Below are 24120 nucleotides of genomic sequence, written 5' to 3'. Positions count from 1 at the left end.
TAAATTCCAAAAGATTTCACAATTCGAAAATAATTGAAAAATACTATTTTAATAATAATCCTAAAAATGAAAAGAAAAGTAGAATTTCCTCTCTATATTTTAGTACGAATTCGAATTAATTGAATACTAAATTCCAAAAGATTTCACAATTCGAAAATAATTGAAAAATACTATTTTAATAATAATCCTAAAAATGAAAAGAAAAGTAGAATTTCCTCTCTATATTTTAGTACGAATTCGAATTAATTGAATACTAAATTCCAAAAGATTTCACAATTCGAAAATAATTGAAAAATACTATTTTAATAATAATCCTAAAAATGAAAAGAAAAGTAGAATTTCTCTATATTTTAGTACGAATTCGAATTAATTGAATACTAAATTCCAAAAGATTTCACAATTCGAAAATAATTGAAAAATACTATTTTAATAATAATCCTAAAAATAAAAAGAAAAGTAGAATTTCCCCTCTATATTTTAGTACGAATTCGAATTAATTGAATACTAAATTCCAAAAGATTTCACAATTCGAAAATAATTGAAAAATACTATTTTAATAATAATCCTAAAAATGAAAAGATAAGATAAGGAATTTCTCTATATCTTGATACGTATTCGCGTGGTGATTGGCCGCCGAGATCAGTTTTCCAATCCTTTAAAAATCGAGAAGAACAAGATCCTTGCGAACCTCGACACGAATTCATTTTTCACGACTCGAAACTAATCCGAAATTGCGTCCATTTCCAGGCGTGTACACCGGCGAGAGCCACGTTCACGGCCACGAGATAACGATACCCCGAAAAGTGAGCAACCGAGGCGAGCTTGTCTCGCACAACGTGACCCATCACCATCACGAGGACGGGCCAGTGGTTCACTATCGATTATCGGTGGCCGGTAACGAGTACCACATCGAGCTGGCCGCCGTGGACAAGTTCATCGGGCCTGGGATGGTCGTCGAAAGACGGAAACGTAACGTGCACGTGCGCGCCAGGCCAAAAAATACGTCGAGCAAGTGCCATTATCGGGGTTTCATTCGGGGACATCCGAATTCCCGGGTCGCCTTGTCTGCCTGCGACGGTTTGGTGAGTTTTACTCCTTCCCCCCTCCCATCCTCTTTATCTCTTTATCCTCCTTCTTTCCACCGTCTCTTTCGCTTACTTTTCCCACTGATCGATTGGATCGACGGATTTCTCGATTTTTCTCGACAAACTCTTCGATTGGATATATATAATATGTTGAAAATTTGCGCGACGAGAGAAGATTCGGATCATATCGGTTTCCTTTGATTGGCGTTTTGTAACTCGAGAGGCGAGTTGCAAAAAAAAAAAAAATAAAAAATTATTATCGATAATTTAAATGAAAATAGACGTTTCGAGATCCGTTTTATTAGAATTGAAATTTAAATGCTTGTTTAATACAAATTTGCAATATTTTAATTATCGATTAGTATCTCTGCCTATACACTCACGTATTTTGTTCAATCTGTAAACTTTGTTTAAAAGAGGAAAAAGTCATCGGAACGAGGATAAATAAATAAATAAATCGATCAACGTTTTTATGCGGAGTTAAATTTTCCACGATGATAATAGAAAAGAAAAGAAAAGCGAGATTAACAAAGATGATTATTATTATCGTATACATACGAGTTATAAGAGCGAGAAAGTATTTGGAAAATACTCGAATAAAGAGAGATAAAGAGAGATCGGTAATACTCGATGAACAAAGAATTATCTCGTAAGTGGAATAAGGCAACGAAAAATATCACCGGTCGCGGCTGATAAATCGTACGGATCCTCTACTTGAATTTTCATATCGACCCAGATACGTCGCTTTGTCCTTGTTCGATTGTTATATCGCTTGTTATTTTTTTTTTCTTTCGTGTGAGTGTTAAATATTATCCACGATTGGCAAGAAATATTTAATAAATAAAAAAATTGTTTCGAAAAAGTTTATAGCAAGTCCTCCTTGCCAACGTAACCACGGATTTACAAGAGCTTACGTATATGCTTTATAACGCTGTTGCTAAGTAAAGAAAATACCCAAGTAAGTGAATAACACAGTATACACTCGCAGAGGATAACCCCAGTTAATAAGATTTAGTTTTTTAATGTTGCTCGTGAGATCAAGTAACGTGCCATTTTCCTTAAAAAAAAAAAAAAAAAAAAAATACACACCAAATGTAAAATTCCATTTTCCTTCTAATAAGTCGTTCACTTTATCTCAATTATTATTAAACTCTTATTATTTTACGAATAATTATTTTATTCTCAAAAATCCGTTGAGAATTTTTTAAAAATATTCGACCACCTCTCGATAAAATTCGTACAAACGATCATTTAGGGCGATCTTCCGCCAATTTCTTCCGCTCCTGGCCGCTCGTGTCCCCCACTTGGGAAACAGCGTGTTCCAATTGGCCAAACCAGATGCTCGAAGCGTCCTCTAGTCACGGCTAGATTCGGCTCGGTGAAGTTACGTTTCCAAGTCGGCCAGTGTCGAAAGGGAACGATTTCGAGCCGCAAAATGCCGAAATTTACGAATATGAGCGTACACTTGCTCCTCGACTCCATCTGGTGGGAGAACTGTGCTCGCTCGAGAAACTCGAGCAGAAGTTGCTTGAATAAAGAGAAGGAGAAGGAAGAGTGTACGGCGTGGAATCGTTGTAATAAAAGAAACAGCGGAGAGAGAAGGTGCACGGTTGGATGAAGCAAGACTGTCGATACTCTTCGGTTTGAACGTACGTTGTAATAATTCAGAGGGAAAAGGATGGAGAGTTTGAAACGAGGAGAAAAGGAACGTCTAAAGCAATAATAGAAAACAAAGGCAGGAGAGAAAAAAGTAGACGCGTTGCTTAGTTGCAATGATTCAGACGGATGAAGAAAAAGAGAGGAATGCACGATGCGATTCAAAGTTGGTTGCGATAATGCGAGGAAAAAGGAAGGACAAAGGAGAACGCGTGTGAATACTGCACATTGATAGAAGAAAGAACGAACGTGCGTGGACTCGTGGCAAAACAGCGTGGCGCAAAGAAAGGAAAAGCTGAAGGTTCTGAAAATAATCGCGTTAATACGGGAAGAATGAAAGGAAGAAAGGAAAGGCACGGAGAGTGTGAAACGAGAAGAACAATGGGAAAAAGGCGAAGAGCAAAGGCGGAGGAGGAGTATAAGGAGAGGAAGGAGAGAGAGAGAGAGAGAAAGGATGGAGAAGGAAGGAGGGAGATAGCACGATGCATGCATCGGCGCAATTTGCTCCCAGCTTCCAGATAATGATTTAATTTGCCATACCTTGGCAGATTTATGACGGCGCACCTTCGACCGTCTACCTGCGAGCGCACGCCTATTCTATATTTCTAGCGTCACCTCGTGAACGTAATCAGCTCCCAGGCAAATTCGAGTACCGTCGTTTATGTCGGAAATAAATCTACCCTCGGACTTGCACCGTATTCTTTCCAGTACCAACATTCCGTGATATTTATCTCGTTGGAAATTCGTCGAGAATTGAATACACGATTCCTCTTTCTTCTCGCAATTGTGCGAAAACACTTTTTTAATCGAATGTTAATAAATTACGTATTTATAAAGAATCGAAATTTTCATCTTTCGAACGTTAAAACGTGTAAATTATTCTTCCTTTTTTACAATTGCATAAAAATTCCGTGATATTTATCTCCTTGGAAATTCGTTGAAAATACGTTCTTTTCATATTCTTAATCGAATGTTAATAGGATCGAAACCTCGACTTTCGACGTGTATTAAATTATTCTTCGATCGTTTCCATATTCCTTCTTACAATCGTATAAAAAATCCATTCTCGCCGAGTGAAAATTAAACATCGACAATGTTGCCAACGATCGCCCTCGCACGCGCTGAAAACTAACGCAAACAACATCTAATCAAGCGTCCGTTATTTCGCGTCCGTCGCCCTCTCAAAGAGATTCAAACCCGGCAACGTTGCCCGCCTGTACGAGCCTCTCCCCCCTCTCTCCCCGCTTTGATCCCAATATCATCGACCCGTCCAATAAACGTAATGCCAGGCTTTGAAACGTCCGTGTAAGCCACTCAAGGTAACAAAGGGATCACGGTGGGCGCGGCATCTTGCGGGGACAGCGGTGGAAAAGGGTGGGATCGGGACGTCAAATTCAATTCTAAGCGGTCGAAACCGACGGTGCGGTGTTGCCCCGTGGAATTAATCCGCCGTATAATACCATTACACGAGCGGAGCCCTGAAATTACCCGAAATGTTACGCGTATCCACCGCCAATTACAGGTCGCGCTGCAAACGCTCTCGAAACGATTACTTCATTTACATGTCCCGTAAATAAGCGTTTGCTCTCCCACCAGAGGCCGGATCCACGCGGTCCACCACGCCGGACCGAAAATTACTATTCGAGGACGACTGTTAATCGCGCGAGAATCAGGCAAACAGATTTCGACGATGGTTCGGCTCGATGGTTTATCGTCGGCGAATTAATACGTCAAGGGTGATTGTAATTTCGTAGAATGTAGCGATCATTGGAGAATTTACGTGGAAGGAAGAGGGAAAGTCGAAGTCGATACTCGTGAGATTAGGGTTAGGTAGAAGAAGAAATCTGAAAAGATTTCGACTGTAATTTATCATCGATCATTGCGTCCAATATGCAATAGTATTTGTGATTTAATAATCGTGATGTTTATTGGAATTCCCCATAAGGAAAAGTTAGGTTATGATTTGTCTTAGTTCTTCGAGAAGATCTAATAAGACTCTGTAATTTATTGTTATTGTGTTCAATATGCAGTAGTATTATGATTTAATAATCGTGATGCTTATTGGAATTTCCATAAGGAGAATTAATGAAAATTAGGTTATGATTTGTCTCGAGGAGATTCGAAAAAACTCTGATAGATTTGGTTACGAATTTGAGTTGAATTTGGAGAAAAAGATGGGATAGTAGATAGGAAAGGATGAAAATACGATGGTAAACGACATTTGTAAATTTTAAAACACCGAGCGTCTGTTTAAAAATTGAGGCCATGTTTTACCGTGCACGCGGAGAACCTCTGCAACAACGATAATATTTCAACGAAAAAATTCATCTGGAGAAACAGCGGTGGAGCTGAAGCAATTTTTCCGTTTTTAAGGACGCAATAAATATTTTCGATACACACAGGAACCACCAGTTTATTCCGGTTGAACGTCTGAAAACGGGTAATTCGTATTATTAACCATCCTTTAACTCCTTATGCGTGCAATTCTTTCTATTAATTTTTCTAGAAACGAGAAATTTATACAATACAATAAGTACGACACATTTCATATATTTCATAATAACGGTCAACGATATTACCTTTGCACTCGTATATCGCCATATCGCCATCTTACATTAGTAAAATTAAATATATGTATAATATAATTACATTCTAGGGACATTTTTTTTACTTGATTGGTAACTTTCTTAAATATATAAATACGAGTGCAAAAGTAGTTAAAAATGATGTTAATGATCCGATATCGATATTGACGTTGATTCAAACCTCTTAACGGTTCATCATATCGAAATTGTATTTGGTCTGACTACTTCAAAGCTATAAGATGGAACAGAGGCTTACATCGATTAGCGTCGGTAATGATGGACTCTTTGAGGCCGGTAATCTACTGTTAAATTGAACATCTGTTCGAGCTTTGAATCGAATTGAATGAAGCAATTATTAAGGAACGATCGAACTTTCAGGCATCGAAACTTTGACTTACTTTATAAAATCGAAATTGAACGTCTGTTTGATCGCAAATTAACTTCGAAGAGTGAAGAGAAATAATAACTGTTAGGCCCACGCGCCAGATCGATAACGTCGACAGTAAGTGCTAATCCGTTTCACGAAAGCGTAATCCGAATCTTCGAATCCGATTAATCGTAAACTGTTTAACCGTACGAGCGGATCAAACTTTTACGACGATCTCTCTCTCTCTCTCTCTCTCTCTCTCTCTCTCTCTCTCTCTGCTTGTAAAGGCTTTCGCGCGTCGTTCGAACGCCTCTGTTCCGTCAATTTTATGGTGTAATAAAACCGGATATCGCACGCACGAGAAAATATACGCGTAACAGCGCGAGAAACGTGGTTAACGCGAACATAAAACGATCGCACGTGGGCAACGACGGCTTCAAGGAGAAATTAGCAACAAAGTGTGCCGCCACTGTTTCTACAAGGATCTGTGCTATTTTTTTTTTTTTTTTTGCACCTGCCGTCTTCCTTTCGGATCGTGTTTTTTTTTTTTAATTTACGGCGTATCCGGTGATTGTATATGATCATCTTGGGATTAATTGGAACGTTTGTAATTTTAATTATTAATTGTTTTGAATCTTCGAATTCGATAATTCGATTTTGATATTTTGGATTGAGATTCTCTTGGGGATTCAGATTTAAAATTGAGGTGTTCTTGAAATTTTTCCTTCCAGATTTGGATTATTCTTAATTATTCTTGTTTAACATGTTCGAATTAAGTCGATTAAATTTTCTTAAGATTTCAATTATCCAAAAACAGAGAATTCAATATTTCATTTTCCTAATTCTTCTCTTATGATTAGATTTTATAATCTTAAGATGAACGTAATCTTTAAATTGAAATCTTCTCGAAATTTTTTCTTCCAGCTTTAGATTATTCTAATTTACTTGATTAGTGTGTTCGAATTCGATAATAAATCGATTAAGTCTTCTTAACATTTCAATTATCCCAAAGCAGAGAATTCAATGATAAAATGGATGTTTATCATAAATGAATATTTCATTTTTCCAATTCTTCTTTTTGATTACGTTTTATAATTTTAAAATGAATCTTATCTTAAAATTGAAATTTTTTCTTCCAGATTTATATTATTCTTAATTTACTTAATTGTTACTTAATTATGCCAAAGCAGAGAATTCAGTGATAATTCGATATTTATTACAGACGAATCATTTCTCTGATTACGTTTCACAATTTCAATAATAGACGCAATCTTATCAAGATTCAAATATCAAAATTTAATTTTCACGAATCCATCTCAGGTATCTCCAAAAAATGCTCGATATCCCGATATCATTCAACGATACATTTCCGCAGTTCGACGCGGCCAATTTTGATATTCGATATTCGAAATCCAGCCGCGTAAAAAGTAACGAAAAGTAACAAAAAACATCGCACGGATCTGAGACTAATTACGATGATGACAGACGAATGAGAAAGCCATATGTCAAAGTCGAATTCACGGTAGCCATGGATCCTATTGTAATTTCGTCACTATCTGATTTAATTCGACAATACGATCGATGCTACAAAGCTAACGGTTGCCGACACAATTCGGGAACCGAACCAATTAATTAAGCCTCGTGATGCGGGCTTGCCAGGTTATGGCTTCAGGTTAGAACTGGAACTTGCAAGAATAACGTGAAAAAGGATGTTTTCGAAAATTTAACCCTTTAACAGTTCTTTGTATTTATATTTAAAAAGATTCGATCGAGATGAAATTATTTTTCTAGGAATTATATTATGAGTTGGCTTGCCGTTTTAGTAAAAAAAAAAAAAAAAAAAAAAATACAAGAGCAAAGGATTAATTGTGTAAAATGGCGAAATATAACAAATTCAGTCTTTATTTAGGTATTATTTGAAAGGAAAAGAATTTTAAACATTTTAAATTATTTTAAAAATTACAACAAATTATAATGTTAAATCTAGCTATCTCGACATAGAAATCTTAACGGTTAATCCAACCCATCGAATGAATTATCTTCGACGATTAGGAAATTTCGTTTCGATCGAATGGATGAACGATTTAAGAAATCGTAAAATCCTCCCTTCCTTATTTTTCCAAGAACATTATATTTTTTACAATTATAAATACTCGAATCTAAAAGATTAATACTAAAATTTTTTTCGATCCAATATTTCCCAACTTATTTACAATTATTCATCCGCAATATTAGATTCTTATTCTCTGGCCAACTTGTCGAGATATAATATTCGAAATATCACTTACACAATTTTAACATCCCCCCTCAATTCCTCTTATTTATATTTAAAAATAATCGTGGAAGAATATTCAAAAGACGGCATATCGATCAACCTATTTCCAACAACAAATACAAGCAACGTTATCAAGAACCAACGAGCTCGACACGCGAGTCCATTGCGCCTCCCTCTCTCTCTTTCTTTCTCTCTCTTTGCAAAGAAATAGTAAGGACAATTCGTTGCCGGCGAAAGAAGAAGAAGAAGAAGAAGAAGAAGAGAAGAAGGAGGGGGAGGAGGAACAAAAAGCTGGCAGGTAGCTATCTAACCGCTACCGAAAGGTGTGGCCCCTTTTATCCCCCTTTTTACGTTATCTCGAATCGCACGAAGTCCCTAGCCCGTATCGTCCGTTCAAGGATCAAGGATACAACCGCGGGACGTGTCTATTAAATTTCCAGGAACGATCGCGAGCCACGATAGGCTCGGTCACGTCGACTGCGAAATGCCTCTTGGACATGCATCTTCTCGCGTGAGATGCCTCCTCCTTGAACAAATCGCGCTTACAAGATGGCGTACACGCTCGTTGCGTCAGTTAATTCGAGGTAAATAATGGGAATGTTGCTTCGAAAAGCAACGTGGATTTCCATTTCCCTTCGAAAAGTTATAAGAGAGAGAGAGAGAGAGAGAGAGAGAGAGAGAGAGAGAGAGAGAGAGAGAGAGAGAGAGGGAGGGAGATGCGCACTCGACACGAATTTACCTTTCGACTGGAAAAATGCTAATTTTATCGGCTTCTTTCCTCGAATCCTCCACTTCTCTAGGGATCTAAATTTGCTGTAAAGAGTAAAGTACATCAAAGCGAGATAGTTCGTGGAATTTATTTTTTTTTTTTTTTTTGATCGAAGAATTTGACGGGATATTTTTAGACGAAGGATTAATCCTTGTCTAAATGTTATTTTATAAAAGAATATAGAAGAAAAGAATTTAAATAAAATTCGAGTATACGTAGTGATGGAAGAATTATTTTTGGCAGAAATTTTGAAGAGAAATTTCTTTATATCTCCCAACACCGAATCGTGAAAATTTAACGATTGAAAATTTTGCTCTATCTCGCGTCGTTATAAAATAGAATTATTTTTGGTTTCGATGACACAATACTCGCGAGATCGCGTACGAAAATACTCGTGACTATTCAGTTTATTAATCTTGAAAAATACTCGGAACAATCGTATATATCTCCATTACGGAGAAGAAATTCATTTAGAAATCATTGTATCGGATTGATCCTTCAGGGAGCTAAAATTAATTCAAGGAAGAATTATTCAACAACTATCCCGAAGCTAGAATACCGTTGTAAGTTATCCTGTTGACTCGTCAATTGAAAGAGAAGAAAGACTGGACAACGTTGCGCTTATAAATCCGTTCTAATAAACGAGCAAGATTATTTATGACTCTGTTATGCGATAACGAGATATCCAACCACGGAATCGCCTCGAGAATGTTAATTTAATTCTTTTGAATTTTTTTAACGAAAAGAAAATCTGAAAAATCTAAAATTAGTAATAAAATTCTTATTTTTTTCATGTATCACAACTAGATTTCATTCATTAACCGAAATTTTTATGTAATATTTTTATTATAACATAAGTTAGATGTCTGATCGATTTCTTTTTGCGAAAAATTCTAAATTTTTTTACTTGTAAAATATATTACAGTTAACATTTAATTTTTTAGAAATTAAATCTTGATGAATTTTTTCATTAGAACTTAAAGAAATAAATCATTTAATTTTCCATAAATCACAATCTATTCATAATTTTGTTATTTATGCTACTAAAATTCCTACTATATATACTTATACTTTTACTATATTTATCAGTATGAATTTACATTTCTCTACGTTTTCCCACAAATGCATGCGCAATCTACTCATGGTCAAACAATTCTTCTGCAACTTTAATTTACTATACTCTTTTACTTATACTAATATACCTATTTACTATACACGGGTATAAGTATAAATATACATTTCTATACATTTCGATAAATGTATTCGCAATCTACACATTACTGTCTCTACAAATTTATTACATTCCTACTGTATCTACTATATCTATTGAATAATTATAAAAATACATTTACATACCTTCCAATTTTCTATAAATCCACAATCTACTCGTAATTTACGGCCACATAACCTCAGCTTCTTCGATTCTCATCTTGCAAGAAAAGAGGAGTTAATTGCGAGACAGGAGACAGAAGAAGTTTTCCAACCGGCGTACAACTTAACACCGATACGAGTACCGGGATTACGCCCTTCTGTCCTGGCAGGACTTATTAACGAGACGATAAATTATTCGAAATGTCAATTGCGCGATATCGTTCGCGTCGCGTTCACAATCGCGGCAAGGATCGTGAATGACGTCACGCAGCGATCGCTCGTGTCCCTCTTGCGCATGTCTCCCAACCGAAGACAAGACGAATTAACCATGCAAGCATGGGTGTGTACACTTGTCGCAACGTGTTGTGCACAAGCCGATAGGTTAGGACCTCGAGGTTACCATCCACGAACCCTGGAGAAACTCCTTATGCTCGTTAATTACTTACCTTCTCACCAATTACACCACCAGTGTACAAAGTCATTCGAGTGCTCGTTAATCATTATCGATCGACGTGGCTCGATCATTTTCTTCTTTCAATTTTATTAAATCGTAAATTATCGTGGATGAAGTTTTAATATTTTTATTCGTTTGAAATTGATTGTAAGTGCGTGCAAATCGATAATATCGATAATATTTTTATGCGATTTGGTATTTTTGATTTGCTATGATTTCTTTTATTTTTCTGATACATATGATCGATGATATTATCAATAACGAATGTTATTGACTTTTTCGAGATGCAAATGCAATCGATAATACCTATCGTCGATATCGATAATTATTGATTTTTTCCATACGAGGCCAAATACGTTCAATAATATTGTCAATAATTATCGATATTGGATTATCGATATTATTGAACGGATGTAGTTCTCTTAATATTTGCTAATCGGTCGAGTACCGTATTCGTAATTCACTTTTATACTCCGATGACCGTGTTTACAATGTATGAAATTAACGGATTATTTGCTTGCGCGATATGTGTTAGTGTTCTGAATTCGAAACGGATTACAAATATTCGCACATAATTTTGGAATAACCAACAAAACGCTAATACACAAAGTTTAAAATTCAAGACCAAAATTGAAACAAATTTCCAAAGCAATGGAATCAGCTGCAGGTACTAAATTTCGTTACAGACGATTCCACGGAAATCGATAAATGGTGTGCAGACTTTTCCGCCATTATTCCCCCACGAGGTATATAAATTCTGTCTTTCCCTTCGTTACACGCGTTTCCTGTCAAGCAACAGGGCAGATACAACAACGTGATCGGGGCCGGTGAATAACGACTCCTTTTATTTTATCCGCGATAGTAATCGGTCCATTGAACGAACGGCCGTGGAACGTATAACGCCTTGATCACGAGAGTTCGAGGAATCCAGGAGAGTTGGAAGGCGGATGGAGCTCGCCTCGTAACGAGATCAAGGAATCCGTTGCGGCGGCACGTGTTGCACGAGTTGCATCGATCGCCCCGCGTGTTTTCCGCGTTTTTTCGCATCGAGAAAAATCGTTCTCTTTATGACAAACTGGTGGGTCGACCGTTGTCGACTATGAAGGTGGCCGTTACGGATTTACGAGCTCTGGCAGGTGTAAGATAAATCGGCGTGACGATCGATTTTCATACGATTTCCCTGATACTTGTACTTGGCCGATAAAATAGAAATAGCATAAGAATAATGCGATATCGGAAAGATTGAAACCAGGCTTGGACATTTATCGAGAGAGAAAATCAATTTTTTTGATAGATATTTGAGAAAGTGAACTGAAAGTTTGTTTCTGAAGTGACGAAAAATTTTTTTCTCGAAAATAAATAATTAAATCGTTATTTGTTTTTTTTTTTGGCGATTATTAAATTTCACTCGTCTTGAATTATTTTCAAACAACGTATCATTTTAATTAAATTCCCGATCGAAACATCGATTCTCTCAACGTGTAACGTATTTTTTCAGAAGATGAGAGAGAGTTTACTGACTCGTTACCGTAATTAATTACGCGATCGATCAATCACGATGACATTAAAAATACACAACATCGACGATTAACAGAGTGTGATCGACATCGTAGCCATTAAACTAATCTTCAATGAGCACGCGGACGAGAATCGTTCACAAAAAAAAAAAAAAAAAGAAAGAAAGAAAGAAAAGAAAGATTAAAACAACCATTTTCTCGAATCTTCGTTCCCCCTCTGCCTTTTTAACCGTGGAGAGAGAAAAAGGAAGAAAAATCGATGTTCCCTTTAGTAGCAACGGAACTTGGTGATTTCTTGATAAAAGGCATGCGAGAGTTCGTATTCCTTGGGGGGGTGGCTTTTACAAAGTGGATGCATCTGTTCGAGAATCGAGAAGAATAGCCGGCACAAAGGGATGGAAAAGGGATGGCGAGGCGAGGGCGATGGCGAGAAATCGATGGCGAACGGGCGGGAAGGAAGGAAGGAGGAGGAAGAGGAGGAAGGGACAAGAATCTCGATGATGATAAATGCTTCCTGCGAAGGAACGTGATTTATGCCGTCATTAGAATAGTCGCCACGAACCACCCGTGTGCGTGTGTGTGGGTGGTGCATAATGATCGCTACACACGCGTGTCCCCCTCGTATCGAGGATAGTTAGCTTTCAAGAAAAATGGATGGCTATCAACCGAGTAGTGTCGCGTTTCGAGACACACATATTTCCAACGCGATTTGCCCGCGATTCGAATTTTCTCGAACGTTGCTTTCGAGAATCGAGAAAGTACGATAAAACTTTGGAAATTCTTATCTTTGATGGAAAGTGTTGGAAAAAAGTTTCCATCGATTATCGTTGCAAAGATCGTCAAAGGAAACGAAAAGGAATGAGTCGAGTCGAGATAATAGTTTTTAGCCAATAGCAAAGCGTGCCAATTATCCGCGTTTATTACAATTCTCGGGAGGTGGCGCGGCGATCGACGTCTAACCTCTCATCGACGTTGTTTTTCCGCTGGTTTGGTTAAACGATCGATTATAACGCTAATTGCCAAAAGTAATAAGGACCACCCATCGGCCGTCCAGATCTGATGAAATAGATACGCATTAATTGGACGGGAGGGACTGTTCCCCTCTCTGATTACCTATTACCGATAATTATATGTTAACCACGTATATCGAGATCCGGGCCGGCACGTACGACGACCGCTCGAGAAACCTGTTCCCCTACAGCGGTGAACATTGAATCAAATTGCGTGCGCGTGCATGCGTGTACACCAACTGTATTCACGCCTCCTAACCTTTCGCTACCGGTTAGATCTACACGGCGAATAATTAACGTTTGGTCCATAGATGTAATCGGAACTGTAGCGGCCACCAGAGCGAGCTTCGATAGGCTTTCGACGGTTCCTTCGATACTTTCGTTGTAATTTCGTTTCGAATCTCTTCGAACGAGCGCCATAAATGTTTTCATGATAAATGTAATTATTCTGATCGTGGAGAATTTGATTTTTTTTTCCTTGCTATTTTTGCGATTCCTCGATGATTTTCATAAGTAAATAAGACCAATGCTTCGATTTTTTGATGAAAATTATATTTTATTTGTTGGAAAGATTATATGAAATAAAACAAGTGAAATTATATTCGCGCAACTAACGTCTCGAATTTTAGAGAAATAAAAGTTTCGTTTAAAGTTGAATCGGGAAAAAGACGTAATACGATGGATTCACAGTTATATCTTCGTGGGATACGAATAATGAATATTTTTAAAGAGCAATGAAGAATTGATTCTACCTATGACGATCCCCATCCTACATATTTTTGTGTTTCGAAAAAATTGTAATTTTCAATTTCAATTTTAGCCAGAATAAAAATACCTTCGCAGAGAATACGAAATTTATGCAAATTTTTTCCATAATGTAATATAATCATGAAATATTCGTCGCAAAATTACTCTTTCGAATTTCTTCAATTAACGACAAAAAAAAAGGAAAAAAAGAAGGAAGAGATTTCCAATCGATCGTTTAATAAGTTTATCTCGAACGATGCTTTTTTCCTCAATCAGAGACAAACGAGCCACGAGGAAGGAATAGAGGCGAAGAATCACGATGGAGGACAATGCGATTGTTGTCTATGAGTGACGGGTTGACCTCGAGCAATTATGAAAATGGGTGCAAAACAAAGGAGGGATGATGAGGAATTGCAAAGGTGACAAATTGCCAACATTATTGCTGTGGCGTAACACACTTTGTAAGCTGTGCCTTTGCCCAATCAAATTCAATTAGCTTTGACATTCGTTAGAGACTGTTCGTGACGAGCGGCGGCGTGCCTGCTGAATCGTTGAATGACAGAAAGGAATATCGTAGAGAGGAATAAGTAATATTAATTCAAAGATTGAGAATAATTAATATTTTCGCTCCTGTACCGATATATAAACATAAAATCTTCGCTTCGTATGTTAATTAGAATGTGTAAAATTTTAATAACCATTTAGATTCATCCCGGTTTTAACACAATCCTACTCTATTGTACAAACTTTCTGTAGAAGACCTTTTACAATCAGATAGAGGCACGTAGTCTAATAAACGTAAAAGACCGATTGTCGATTATTCACGGGATATAAATATATCGGTGAAATTTATCGGTACGATTAATCATCTCGAATCCGTGGGTGTAACTTAATAAATTTCTTTGAAATTATCATTGCGCAACTGATAAATAACGTTCGAAACGTTTTGTTAAATACGTTTTGAAAAAAAAAAAAAAAAGAAAGAGAGAAATTCACGATTTTCACGCTATTGTAACGTAGCAATTGGTATTGATTTGTCGATCGGTTTGAACCAAATCGATCCACCCTTTTGCTGCGAATACGGCCTCTGGGCGGGTGCTCGACGCATTTTATGCCGTAAAAATTTATTACGCCATGAATACTGAATACAAATTATTATTGCTTATTAGCAACGCTTTGCATAATGGAGAACGGTGTAATTTATAAATTGTATTGCGCCGGGATTTTTTTTTTTTAAACGAACGAAGCAGCCAGCGGAACTTTCGTTATAAATTAATCAATATTCTCTGCCGAGAAAGAAGAAGTATTTGTCTATAAGACAAGTTTCTAGTTTTTGATTTTTAAATATTAATACTATTTCTTAATTATATCTTTTAATACGTGTAATTATTTTGGAAAATGGACTATCTATTTTTCCATCTTGATAAGAATTATTATATTCGTATTTTTCAATAGTATTATATACAATTGTTGTTGTTAACATTGGATTATCCTACTTTTCCATCTTAATAACAATTATTATATTCGTATTTTTCTCAACAATAGTATTACATACGATTTTTAGTATTAAAACAGATTAATTTTAGTATTTGTGTATTACATATTTTTCTTCATCTTGATAACAATTATTATATTCGTATTTTTCAATAGTATTATATATAATTGTTAACATTGGACTATCTACTTTTCCATCTTGATGACAATTATTATATTCGTATTTTTCAATAGTATTACATGTAATTGTTAAAGCAGATTAATTTCAATATTTGTGCAGTGGACTAATAACATTGCATACAATTGTTATTGTTAATATTCAAACGCAATTTATATCACGTTACAATCCTAAAACATATTGTCAAGAATTCTATGATTTACGTGTAGGCATACGACACGTTTGATTATTTAATTTCACTAAATTAAATGGAGAAGCAAACAGCGCACGAGAAAAGAGCATCGACAATCAATCCTCATTGTATTCAATAGAGAGACATAATCAAAACGACCATTCTCGAGGCAAATTCAATTTTGTTGAAGTTAAGAAGAATAAAATTACTTCAATAAATTACTTGAATAATTTATCATTTAAGCATCGAATAAATAAATGAATGGCCGTTTAAATAAAAAGAAAATATGATATATCTTTATGAAACAGCAATAAAAAGAAATCTTTATTTTTTATTTCTAAAATTACTTTTTTTTTTATTATCTTCATCTGTAATTATCTATTCATAGAAAAATCTTGAAACCATTTTTTTCACCTCTTCATTAGCTAAAATGTTTACTTTTCATTTAATTTCAAAAACAGAAAAATCTCTAGATCTGGATCTGTATGACTGTACAATTGAGATTCGAGAGAAAAGATTCTAGAGACATTGATTTTTCACAAACACGAATTACAAAAACTAGAGCAGCGAAGATATATACATGATAGATAATGAATTATATGGAAAAATATATTTTTAAAATCAAAAGAAAATAAATATTTCTTTTCGTCTCTTCACAGAGATATATCTTCTTTTACTTTTCATTTAAACGAAATCAACTCTCGCTACGAATAAATATTACCAACTTTTCAGCCCAAATTAGTGTTTCGAATTTACTTAAACGATGCGGCGGAAACGCGCAAAAGGCGGAAAAGGCGTTTAAGCGCGGCCTGCGATCTCGCGAACTGCGAGCATGGGCGTCGACAAGCGACAGCGGTGCGACCGCCCATCGATACACCTCGTTGGCCGGACAATAATAATTTATATACGCGGATCATGCCGCTAGGTTGCACGCACAAGGTAGAGACTTACACACGGCGTATTGCCAGTCGAGAATAATGATTACTCGGCGACCATTAACTAACCACAGTCGAGCTGAACCACGTCCGATCGCGCGTTATGCTAATCCCACCTTTGCTCCTTCGGCCTGCCTGCCTTCGTATTCTTTGCCGTCTTCTTTCTGTGCCGATTGAACGGTAGACGAGTGAAACTGTAGAAAGAATATGTTTAAATATTTGTCATTTTTTTTTTTTTTTTTTTTAAGGTAATTCTTACTTTTGCGCAGGAAACAATTGGAATACTCACTTTTACTCTTGCGTGAAATTATTGGTAAATTTTATGATAATAGTGTTGTTACAATTTAAGTGAGGTTTGAATCATGATAAATTTATAGGTATTTTTACACGAGTATAAATATATCTGAAAAATAAGAATTATTTGAAAAAGTATATATAAAAATATAGGAGGAATATTGGATTAAAACTTGCCTAGATATCTTCGATTGATAAAAAAGTCACGTACAGAATCGAAGGAAGCTTCAAATTTAAAATATTTGTTTCAATTAGTATTTTATTTCAAGTCAAAATAATTTTTTTATTTGAATTTCTCCTCACCTTGTCGCAAGATCCTCAACATTTCATTTTTATAAATGAAATAATTTCATTCTCTATGGCGTGTAGTCACTTTTCATTATATTTTCGCGTTTATCTTGGGTTTCGAAATAAGGATATTACAGCAGCTTATTTCGAAATATCGACAATCGATCGATTCTTTCTATATATTTTCCGCACAAGTTTTAGCAGATGAAACTTGTTACCGATGGCATATACGAGTATAACAATGATTGAGGTTGTCCCTTGATATCGACTCACGGAGCTCTCGAAACAAAAGCATCCTTTCTCTCCTGGGACATCGTGTAATATATTTCGAAGGAGCCATACTTCGATCCGTAATATTAATAGAACTGGCAAAATTGAATTTCCTGGTTCGGATAAGAAACAATAAATGTATCAAAGTTGAGACTTCTTAATACGTTGTTATAAATTTTGATTTTACGTATGAAATATTGTTTGTAGAGATAAAAAATTATTGTTTATAAATAATACATTATTTCCTTTCCCACTCACCAAATAAAATGTTGCAAGTGTTTAAATCTATAATTTAATATAAAAATATCGAATTAAATTCTAGATCTAAATTCTAAAAAAATAACGTCCATACTCACATTTTTTTTTGTAACTCTGCAAAATGATCAACGATCCAGTGCAATTCTTGGAAAAATGCAATAAATATACCTGCACTTGGAAACAGATAAAATTTTTAAAGATTTTTGTTTCATTTCCTGAAAATAACGTAAATATAAAAATAAACGTTGAAGTTAGTTAAATTTTAAATCGAATAGTGTTAAATTACAAGATCGATAATGCTTTCACATAGATGGCCAATAACCTATAATTTTACCAAATAAATCAAACTACTGGTAAATGTCATCATCGTGAAACTAATCGCGCGACCAGCTTCGATCGATCACTTTGTCATCCAATTTCGTCGTCGTCGTTTTTTCATTCGGCAAAAAATATTTTTCTGGCGTGAATTCCGATCGTTTACGGCGAGAACGGAGAAGTCGGCGAGCTAGTTTTCCTCGAGAATCTCGAAACAGGGGGAGCCACGTGAAGAGAAGGTAGAGAAGCCGCCGCTCGCTGCGGCTTAGATTCTCGCGTGTTCACGGCAATTAGAGAAAGGTGTGACAGATACGAAGAGGTTTTGCCGTGAAACGAGCAGGGAGGAAGGTGGAGAGCGTAACGCATGGCCAGCCATAAATTATCGGCCGATGGTAGGAATTAATCGGATCCTAGGAATGGAAGACGGGAGGACGGGAAGCCGTGTGCGCGCATTCATCGTTGCGAGAGGAGCGGCTCGGCATCCAAGCCGCCACGACCAATTAAACGAACAAAGACGTCTAAATGGGACCGCTAGATCGTCATAGAAATATATTTACTTGTGATTGGATGCATTCAGTTCCCGAACGGCTATAAGCCGGACACGAAATAACGAACGGCCGCAAGATCGCTCGATCGATAATGTCCTCATCCATTTCCATTCACCGGTTCGAGTAACACCTTAGCCTAACGATGAAATTACTTAATTTGCGCTCGGTCTGCCAACTGGCTCCCCCTGTCGCGTCCTCGGGATTCTGGTCGTTTGTTATCGGGGAAGGCTCGAGTAATCTACGGTTATTTTAGATCGTCGTCTTTACCATCGCCGCGTGTGTGCGTGGTTAACTCGTTGAAACTATCTCTTCGTTCTATCGGTATTATTAAAAGCGAACTTGCGAATCTGACGTTCTGATCAAGGATTGCTTAACGATGTATGTGTACAGTAGATAAAATTATTTCGAAGATGATGAGGTTAGATAAATTGAGCATCCTTCAGGGATAAGTAAGATATACGTTGCGATAAACCTAAATCAATATTGGGTTAATTTTAAGTTTCGATTTAATAAATGATGTATGTAATTGAATTCAAATTTGTTTAATTTTAGACGTGATGTAATACGAACCTAACCTAAATTTAATCCAATATCCGTCGTTTTAAACATCGCTGAAATATAAAAAATATCAGTTATATTTACAGAAAGAAATTATTTATAATGATAATCTTGATAAGATATTTTAAAAATACCAAAATCAACGAAGTGATTCTTATTCCAAACAATTATCGATATAGTAATTCATCATCGTCGCAATTATCGATAGTCCATTCCATTTTCTTCGATTGTAAAGATTCTGATTCTAAAGCCTTGTAAACTATGTAGACATTTATAGCCTGTAAGATTCCGATAGAGGATTCAATTTAAGACACGGAGAGCGTAACAATAAGACTCGATTAACTTGGCGCGAGAGGCGAAGACATCGGAGGTCGAAACGGAGCAATCGATTCTCTCGATAAGAGTACCGCAACCATGTTTCAGTTCGAGATAAATCCGGATTAGTACGACGAGGTAGTCGGAAGAGACGCGTTGAATCTTAAGGGGATAAAGTTTCAGTAAATATAACGCTTTGCTTGTTAACCGGTTCCACTCGTAAATTGCCGAGAGGATAGTGAATTTATACGGTTCACAATTTATGTTGATCCAAGCGGGTACAGCGTTCCGTGGATGTCAAATCGAAAAGTATCGAGTTTACAAATAAATTTAACATCGTCCAACATCCAACGAAAACGCTTCAAGGGATTTCGCGGTAAATCTCATCGTTTGAAAACTCAAACATCGTATCAAGCTACTAAACGTGCTGAAAATAACACTGAAACTTTCTCTATTCAACTTCGAAGAACGTTCCAAGATTTTGTAGACAGTTAAAGAAATGGGTTAGAAAATTAAATTTTCTTTCAAGTAACCTCATCTGTCATAAAACTAACCTCATTTGTCACTTTATCGTCTGACTTTGTATTTCGAATTAGAATTGGAACTATTGATATTGTTATCGATAAATATCAATAATTCGGTAATATCGTTAAGATGTCTTATAATAATATACAATGATAAAAATAGAAATCAATCATTTCTGTCTGTTAATCATATCTTAACGAAACTGTCAATAAGATATCGGTAAAATACTAATGGTCATAATTCTCGATTTCAAAAATTAGTTGATAATTTATAGAACTTTTCTGTTATTCCTTTTGAAGCTAGAATATTAAAGCATCGATATAAAATCCTACTTTACGTATAGAAATTTTTTATTACAACGAGATACGAGTGGTAAAAATTTCAACAAAATTCAACGAATAAACGTGTTTACACGCCTCAAGAATCGCGTCTCATCCGTCTCGAATAGTTTTTTCTTTTCGTGATCCGTCGAGTGTTCGGAATCGGTTTCTCCAGTCGAAAAGGCGGTATCGGTAACGAAGCTGGATCTCATATCGGGAATAAAGAGTGCCGATCGAAAAGAAAGGGAGAAAAATCGGGGCGGATCGTTAACCGGAGCCGACGACAATGTTCGTGGCGTGGTTGAAACCACCATGGCAACAAATCACTCCTTATATAGCCGATCGGCGTTTCTGCGCGCCTAAGATGAAAAGAAACGTTGCAAAAAAAAAAAGGTAGAAAAGGCGGCCGCGTAAAGGTGGAGAAAAAGATGACGATGAAGAAGGGAACGATGGGGAGGGGTGCGCGGAGAAGGAGTTGGAAGGATGTAAGGGGCGAAGAGAGGGGATGGATCGGGCCGTAAGGCCCCATGCGGCGCTGAATCACGCTCGAACCTTTTTCACTTTCAGGTCCTTCAACGGCGCCCTGTTCGAAGGCTTACCTTTGTGAGGCTGGCGCCGTGATTTTTCACGGTCGCCGTCCGGGAATAGTCGAAACACGACCAACGGCTCGTTCCATCCGTATTTAAGGCCCGGATCGGCTTCCCTATTTCTTCTCGCGACTCGCTGGCTCCTCCCTCCTCCTCCCCCCTCCTCCCCCACCTTCTCCTCGAATCGATTATTTCCAGACTATTTTTACGCTATCCACGGGTTTACACTGGCAGCTCCTGTTGGAATCTCGGTTTCGTTCCTCGAGATTCTCGGTATTGGCAACTCTCCCGGGATAAGTTGTATCGCCGTTGGAAGTTGGAACTGCTTTCGGATCGAATTTAGCGACTGTCGAGAAAATCGAGAATCTCGTGGGGAGTTAGGGGAGAAGTTGGCGGGTCTACGGGGGTGTTCATCTTAGAAACCAAAGCGGAGGGGAAAAGATATTAGGCGTGTAAAAATTTCGAGGCGGAACAGTATAAATTATTTCGTTTTAATTCGAATCTCGTGAATAAAAATAAGAATCTGGAAGATCGAAATTTTCGTAATCACGAAAATGCATATATCTCTCCCCACGAGTGTGTTCGCATTCCACGCATGTTGCTTTTTTTTATTATTATTAAAATATCGTAACCGAAGTTCTATCATTTTTTTACACGCGTAAAAAATGCGTTAAAAAGTTTAAATTTGTTTAAATCTTAAATCTAAAATTTTTCTTCTTAAATTTCGCCGGCTGTCTGGCGAATTGGGGCAGGCGATAAACGGGCGAGGGATTTTTTTAATAAAAGAAGGGAAAGGACGCGTGAAAAACGAGGCGTGAAAGGATAAAGGAGAGAGGAAAGGCTAACGACTACCTGGGCCGAAATTCGGTTCGAGGTTGTCGAAGTTACGTTTCGTTGTAATGGCCGCGATAAAAGGGAACCAGATAAAAGAGGGCGATAGCGGAAGAGAATCGAGGAGAATGGGGCGGGCGTAAAATGTGAATTACATCGAAATCGGACGATGGGTGGTTCCGCCAATCAATTGCCACTTGACAGCGGATGGCCAATGCTATCGATGATCGGGGAATGACTAATGACACGGCACAACTATAAACGCTGTAATCTACCATCGAAATCGATTTACATTGTACCGTTGCTTGTTTCGAAGGTGTTATGTTAGCGGACCCACCACTGATTCTTTCGAAACGCTCTTCGATCCCAAACAGGATTGCAACAAATAGAATTTCCTTTCGAAATTTGCGCGGGACTGGGCGCGTGTTTCTTAATACTTTTTGAGTTGCAACCTTTTTATTGTGATATTTAAATTATTCCTTGTAAAATAATAAATATTCCAAGTAAAATTTAATCAGTGTTTCTTAATTTCTTTTGTATGTAATAAATTAAATTATGCGATGTTATAGAAAGGGAAATTTAAAATTTAACAAGTTTTAAAATAAGTTAATAAATGTTTAATGGAGGGATTATTTTTTGATGATGTAATTATGTAAAATAAATAAAATAATTGAGAGTCGTTAAGTAAAAATGACAAATTAAATAAAAAGTAAATAACTTTCTCGAAATTTTCTTCCAAAATTTAAAGTTTGAAACAGTTGTAAAGAAATATATAAAATTTTTTGTTACGAGATATATTATTTAAACTTTCGTTATAAAATGGATACTTAATTTCATCCATAATAATCTACATCCCCATGTAGTTACAAGTTGTTCAATTGAGATAGAAGCACAGATTATTATTCAAGTAATTTTCACTTTAATGTGAAAAGTCTTTATAGTTGTAATTTCCGTTAACCACTTTTTACGTAAATTTTATATACAAAGAAAATTTATTTGCCGATATCGTGACAAAAGTTAAAACGTAACATGATTTTTTAATTTTCAAAGCTTTGTGCTTTTTTATAAACTAAATATTCAATATTGTTAAAATTTATTGACGAATATAAAATTTTAAGCAGATAGAATAGAATGTTTATAAGTATTCATAGAATAACTTGTATCTTCGAATGCAAACGCGAGAATTCCATTACAAAATTATACAACTTATTGTTAATTGGATTTTAACATTGCAAACTTGACACATTCGCTCCATATCCCTCGCGACGAGCATTGCTTATTAATTTTCATGAAATTTTTTTCGTATTCGTAACGAAGATGATTATGCATATTAAACAATTTTTTAAATTTATGCAAATTGAAATTTTCATTAACAAAAACTGAAAAAAAAAGAATAGAATTTGAATAAAGATCTGCTTCCTTTAAATATCATTTTAATTTAGATTTTTATTATCTCTCCGCATATCATCCGCGTTATTATACATTTAAATTTTTCATAAATGCAAAACCACCTCCCAGTTTACACTTTTACTTCTTTCGCTCTGAAAAAATATAAAAAGAAATTAAATTTTCGAATAACGAATTTTTACCCGTTTTAGCTTTTCAACCGTTAAAAATTCTCCTCCTCTCTTTTCTTTTTTTTAATATCATTTTTATATACACAAGCATTTCTCTTTAAATCTTACAATTAACAATGAAAAAAAAAAAAAAAACAGAAATCAACAGAAATGATTCTCTCAATCATTTGGGAAAGAGTTCCTCGAAAAAAGAAAGTTCGGGTCCTCGCCTCTCAAACAAATTCTATCGCGGCGCTGTGAATACTCGGTCTCCCGGCAAAGACTCGGAACAAAGACTCGATGTAACACGATAGTGGGTTTCGTGTTTCAGGCGGGCATGCTGCGCGGCGATCACGGCGAGTTCTGGTTGGAACCAGTCGCCCTGTCCCCGGAAGAAGAACGAGTCCGGTTGGAGGAAGAAAGGCTGGAAGACGCCGGCGCCGAGGGCCGTGGTGCCGCGGGCCTCTACCGGAACTCGGTGCCGGGCAGGCCCCATCTCGTGTTCCGTAGGTCCGTGGAGCAGCCGCAGCTCGAAATCGGCGCTGCAGGCCGCGCCAGACGGCGGCGGAAAAAGAAGAAAAAACTCGAGAGAAACTGTGGCACTCGCGGTGAGAATCCACCGACACCGTTCTCCCCTTTTGCTCTCCTCCCCTCCTCTTCGCTCCCTCTTTCTTTTTACTCTTAGCCTCTCCCTTTCTTTTCGTCTTTCCCCCCTCGATTCTTCCCTCCGTCCCTCGGTTTCTGCGCCCGGCTCCCCGTTCGTTTCTTGGTTTCCTTTTATCTCGAGGAAGGGGAGGGGGAATGGATGGAGAGGCGACTATTAGCGGTTATGTACGTCTG

General features: G+C 36.7%; 1 protein-coding gene and 1 long non-coding RNA gene across 8 annotated transcripts in view; one reads left to right on the top strand and one right to left on the bottom strand.

Moving 5' to 3' along the window:
• LOC100866732 (A disintegrin and metalloproteinase with thrombospondin motifs 7) overlaps positions 1 to 24120 on the top strand; it is a 75763-nt gene that overhangs the window by 39145 nt on the left and 12498 nt on the right. For all 4 annotated transcript variants that reach the window (XR_015293057.1, XM_086911326.1, XM_031916603.2 and 1 more), the window contains exons 3-4: positions 748 to 1082; positions 23612 to 23888. Coding sequence is in view for 3 of the 4 variants with exons in the window: in XM_086911326.1 (XP_086767452.1) it covers positions 748 to 1082; positions 23612 to 23888 (612 nt within the window). In the remaining variant the exon portion in view is untranslated. The remainder of the gene's footprint in view (positions 1 to 747; positions 1083 to 23611; positions 23889 to 24120) is intronic.
• LOC116414411 (uncharacterized) lies at positions 15193 to 20211 on the bottom strand. 4 transcript variants are annotated; one of them, XR_015293058.1, is made up of 8 exons: positions 19281 to 20211; positions 19159 to 19199; positions 18012 to 19060; positions 17824 to 17940; positions 17726 to 17752; positions 17213 to 17580; positions 16905 to 17134; positions 15193 to 16809 (listed from the first exon to the last, which is right to left on the bottom strand). It is a non-coding gene; the product is annotated as an uncharacterized LOC116414411 (long non-coding RNA). The 4 variants fall into 4 exon arrangements; XR_015293059.1 differs by having other exon boundaries at positions 17824 to 19060; XR_015293060.1 differs by having other exon boundaries at positions 16905 to 17018; positions 17824 to 19060.

The sequence above is a fragment of the Apis florea genome, unplaced genomic scaffold, assembly GCF_048593485.1.
Source record: "Apis florea isolate Af1SG1 unplaced genomic scaffold, ASM4859348v1 contig_3203_pilon, whole genome shotgun sequence".
Classification (NCBI taxonomy): domain Eukaryota; kingdom Metazoa; phylum Arthropoda; class Insecta; order Hymenoptera; family Apidae; genus Apis; species Apis florea.
Note: the sequence above shows the minus strand (reverse complement) of the source record. Positions and strands in the feature narration are given on the sequence as shown.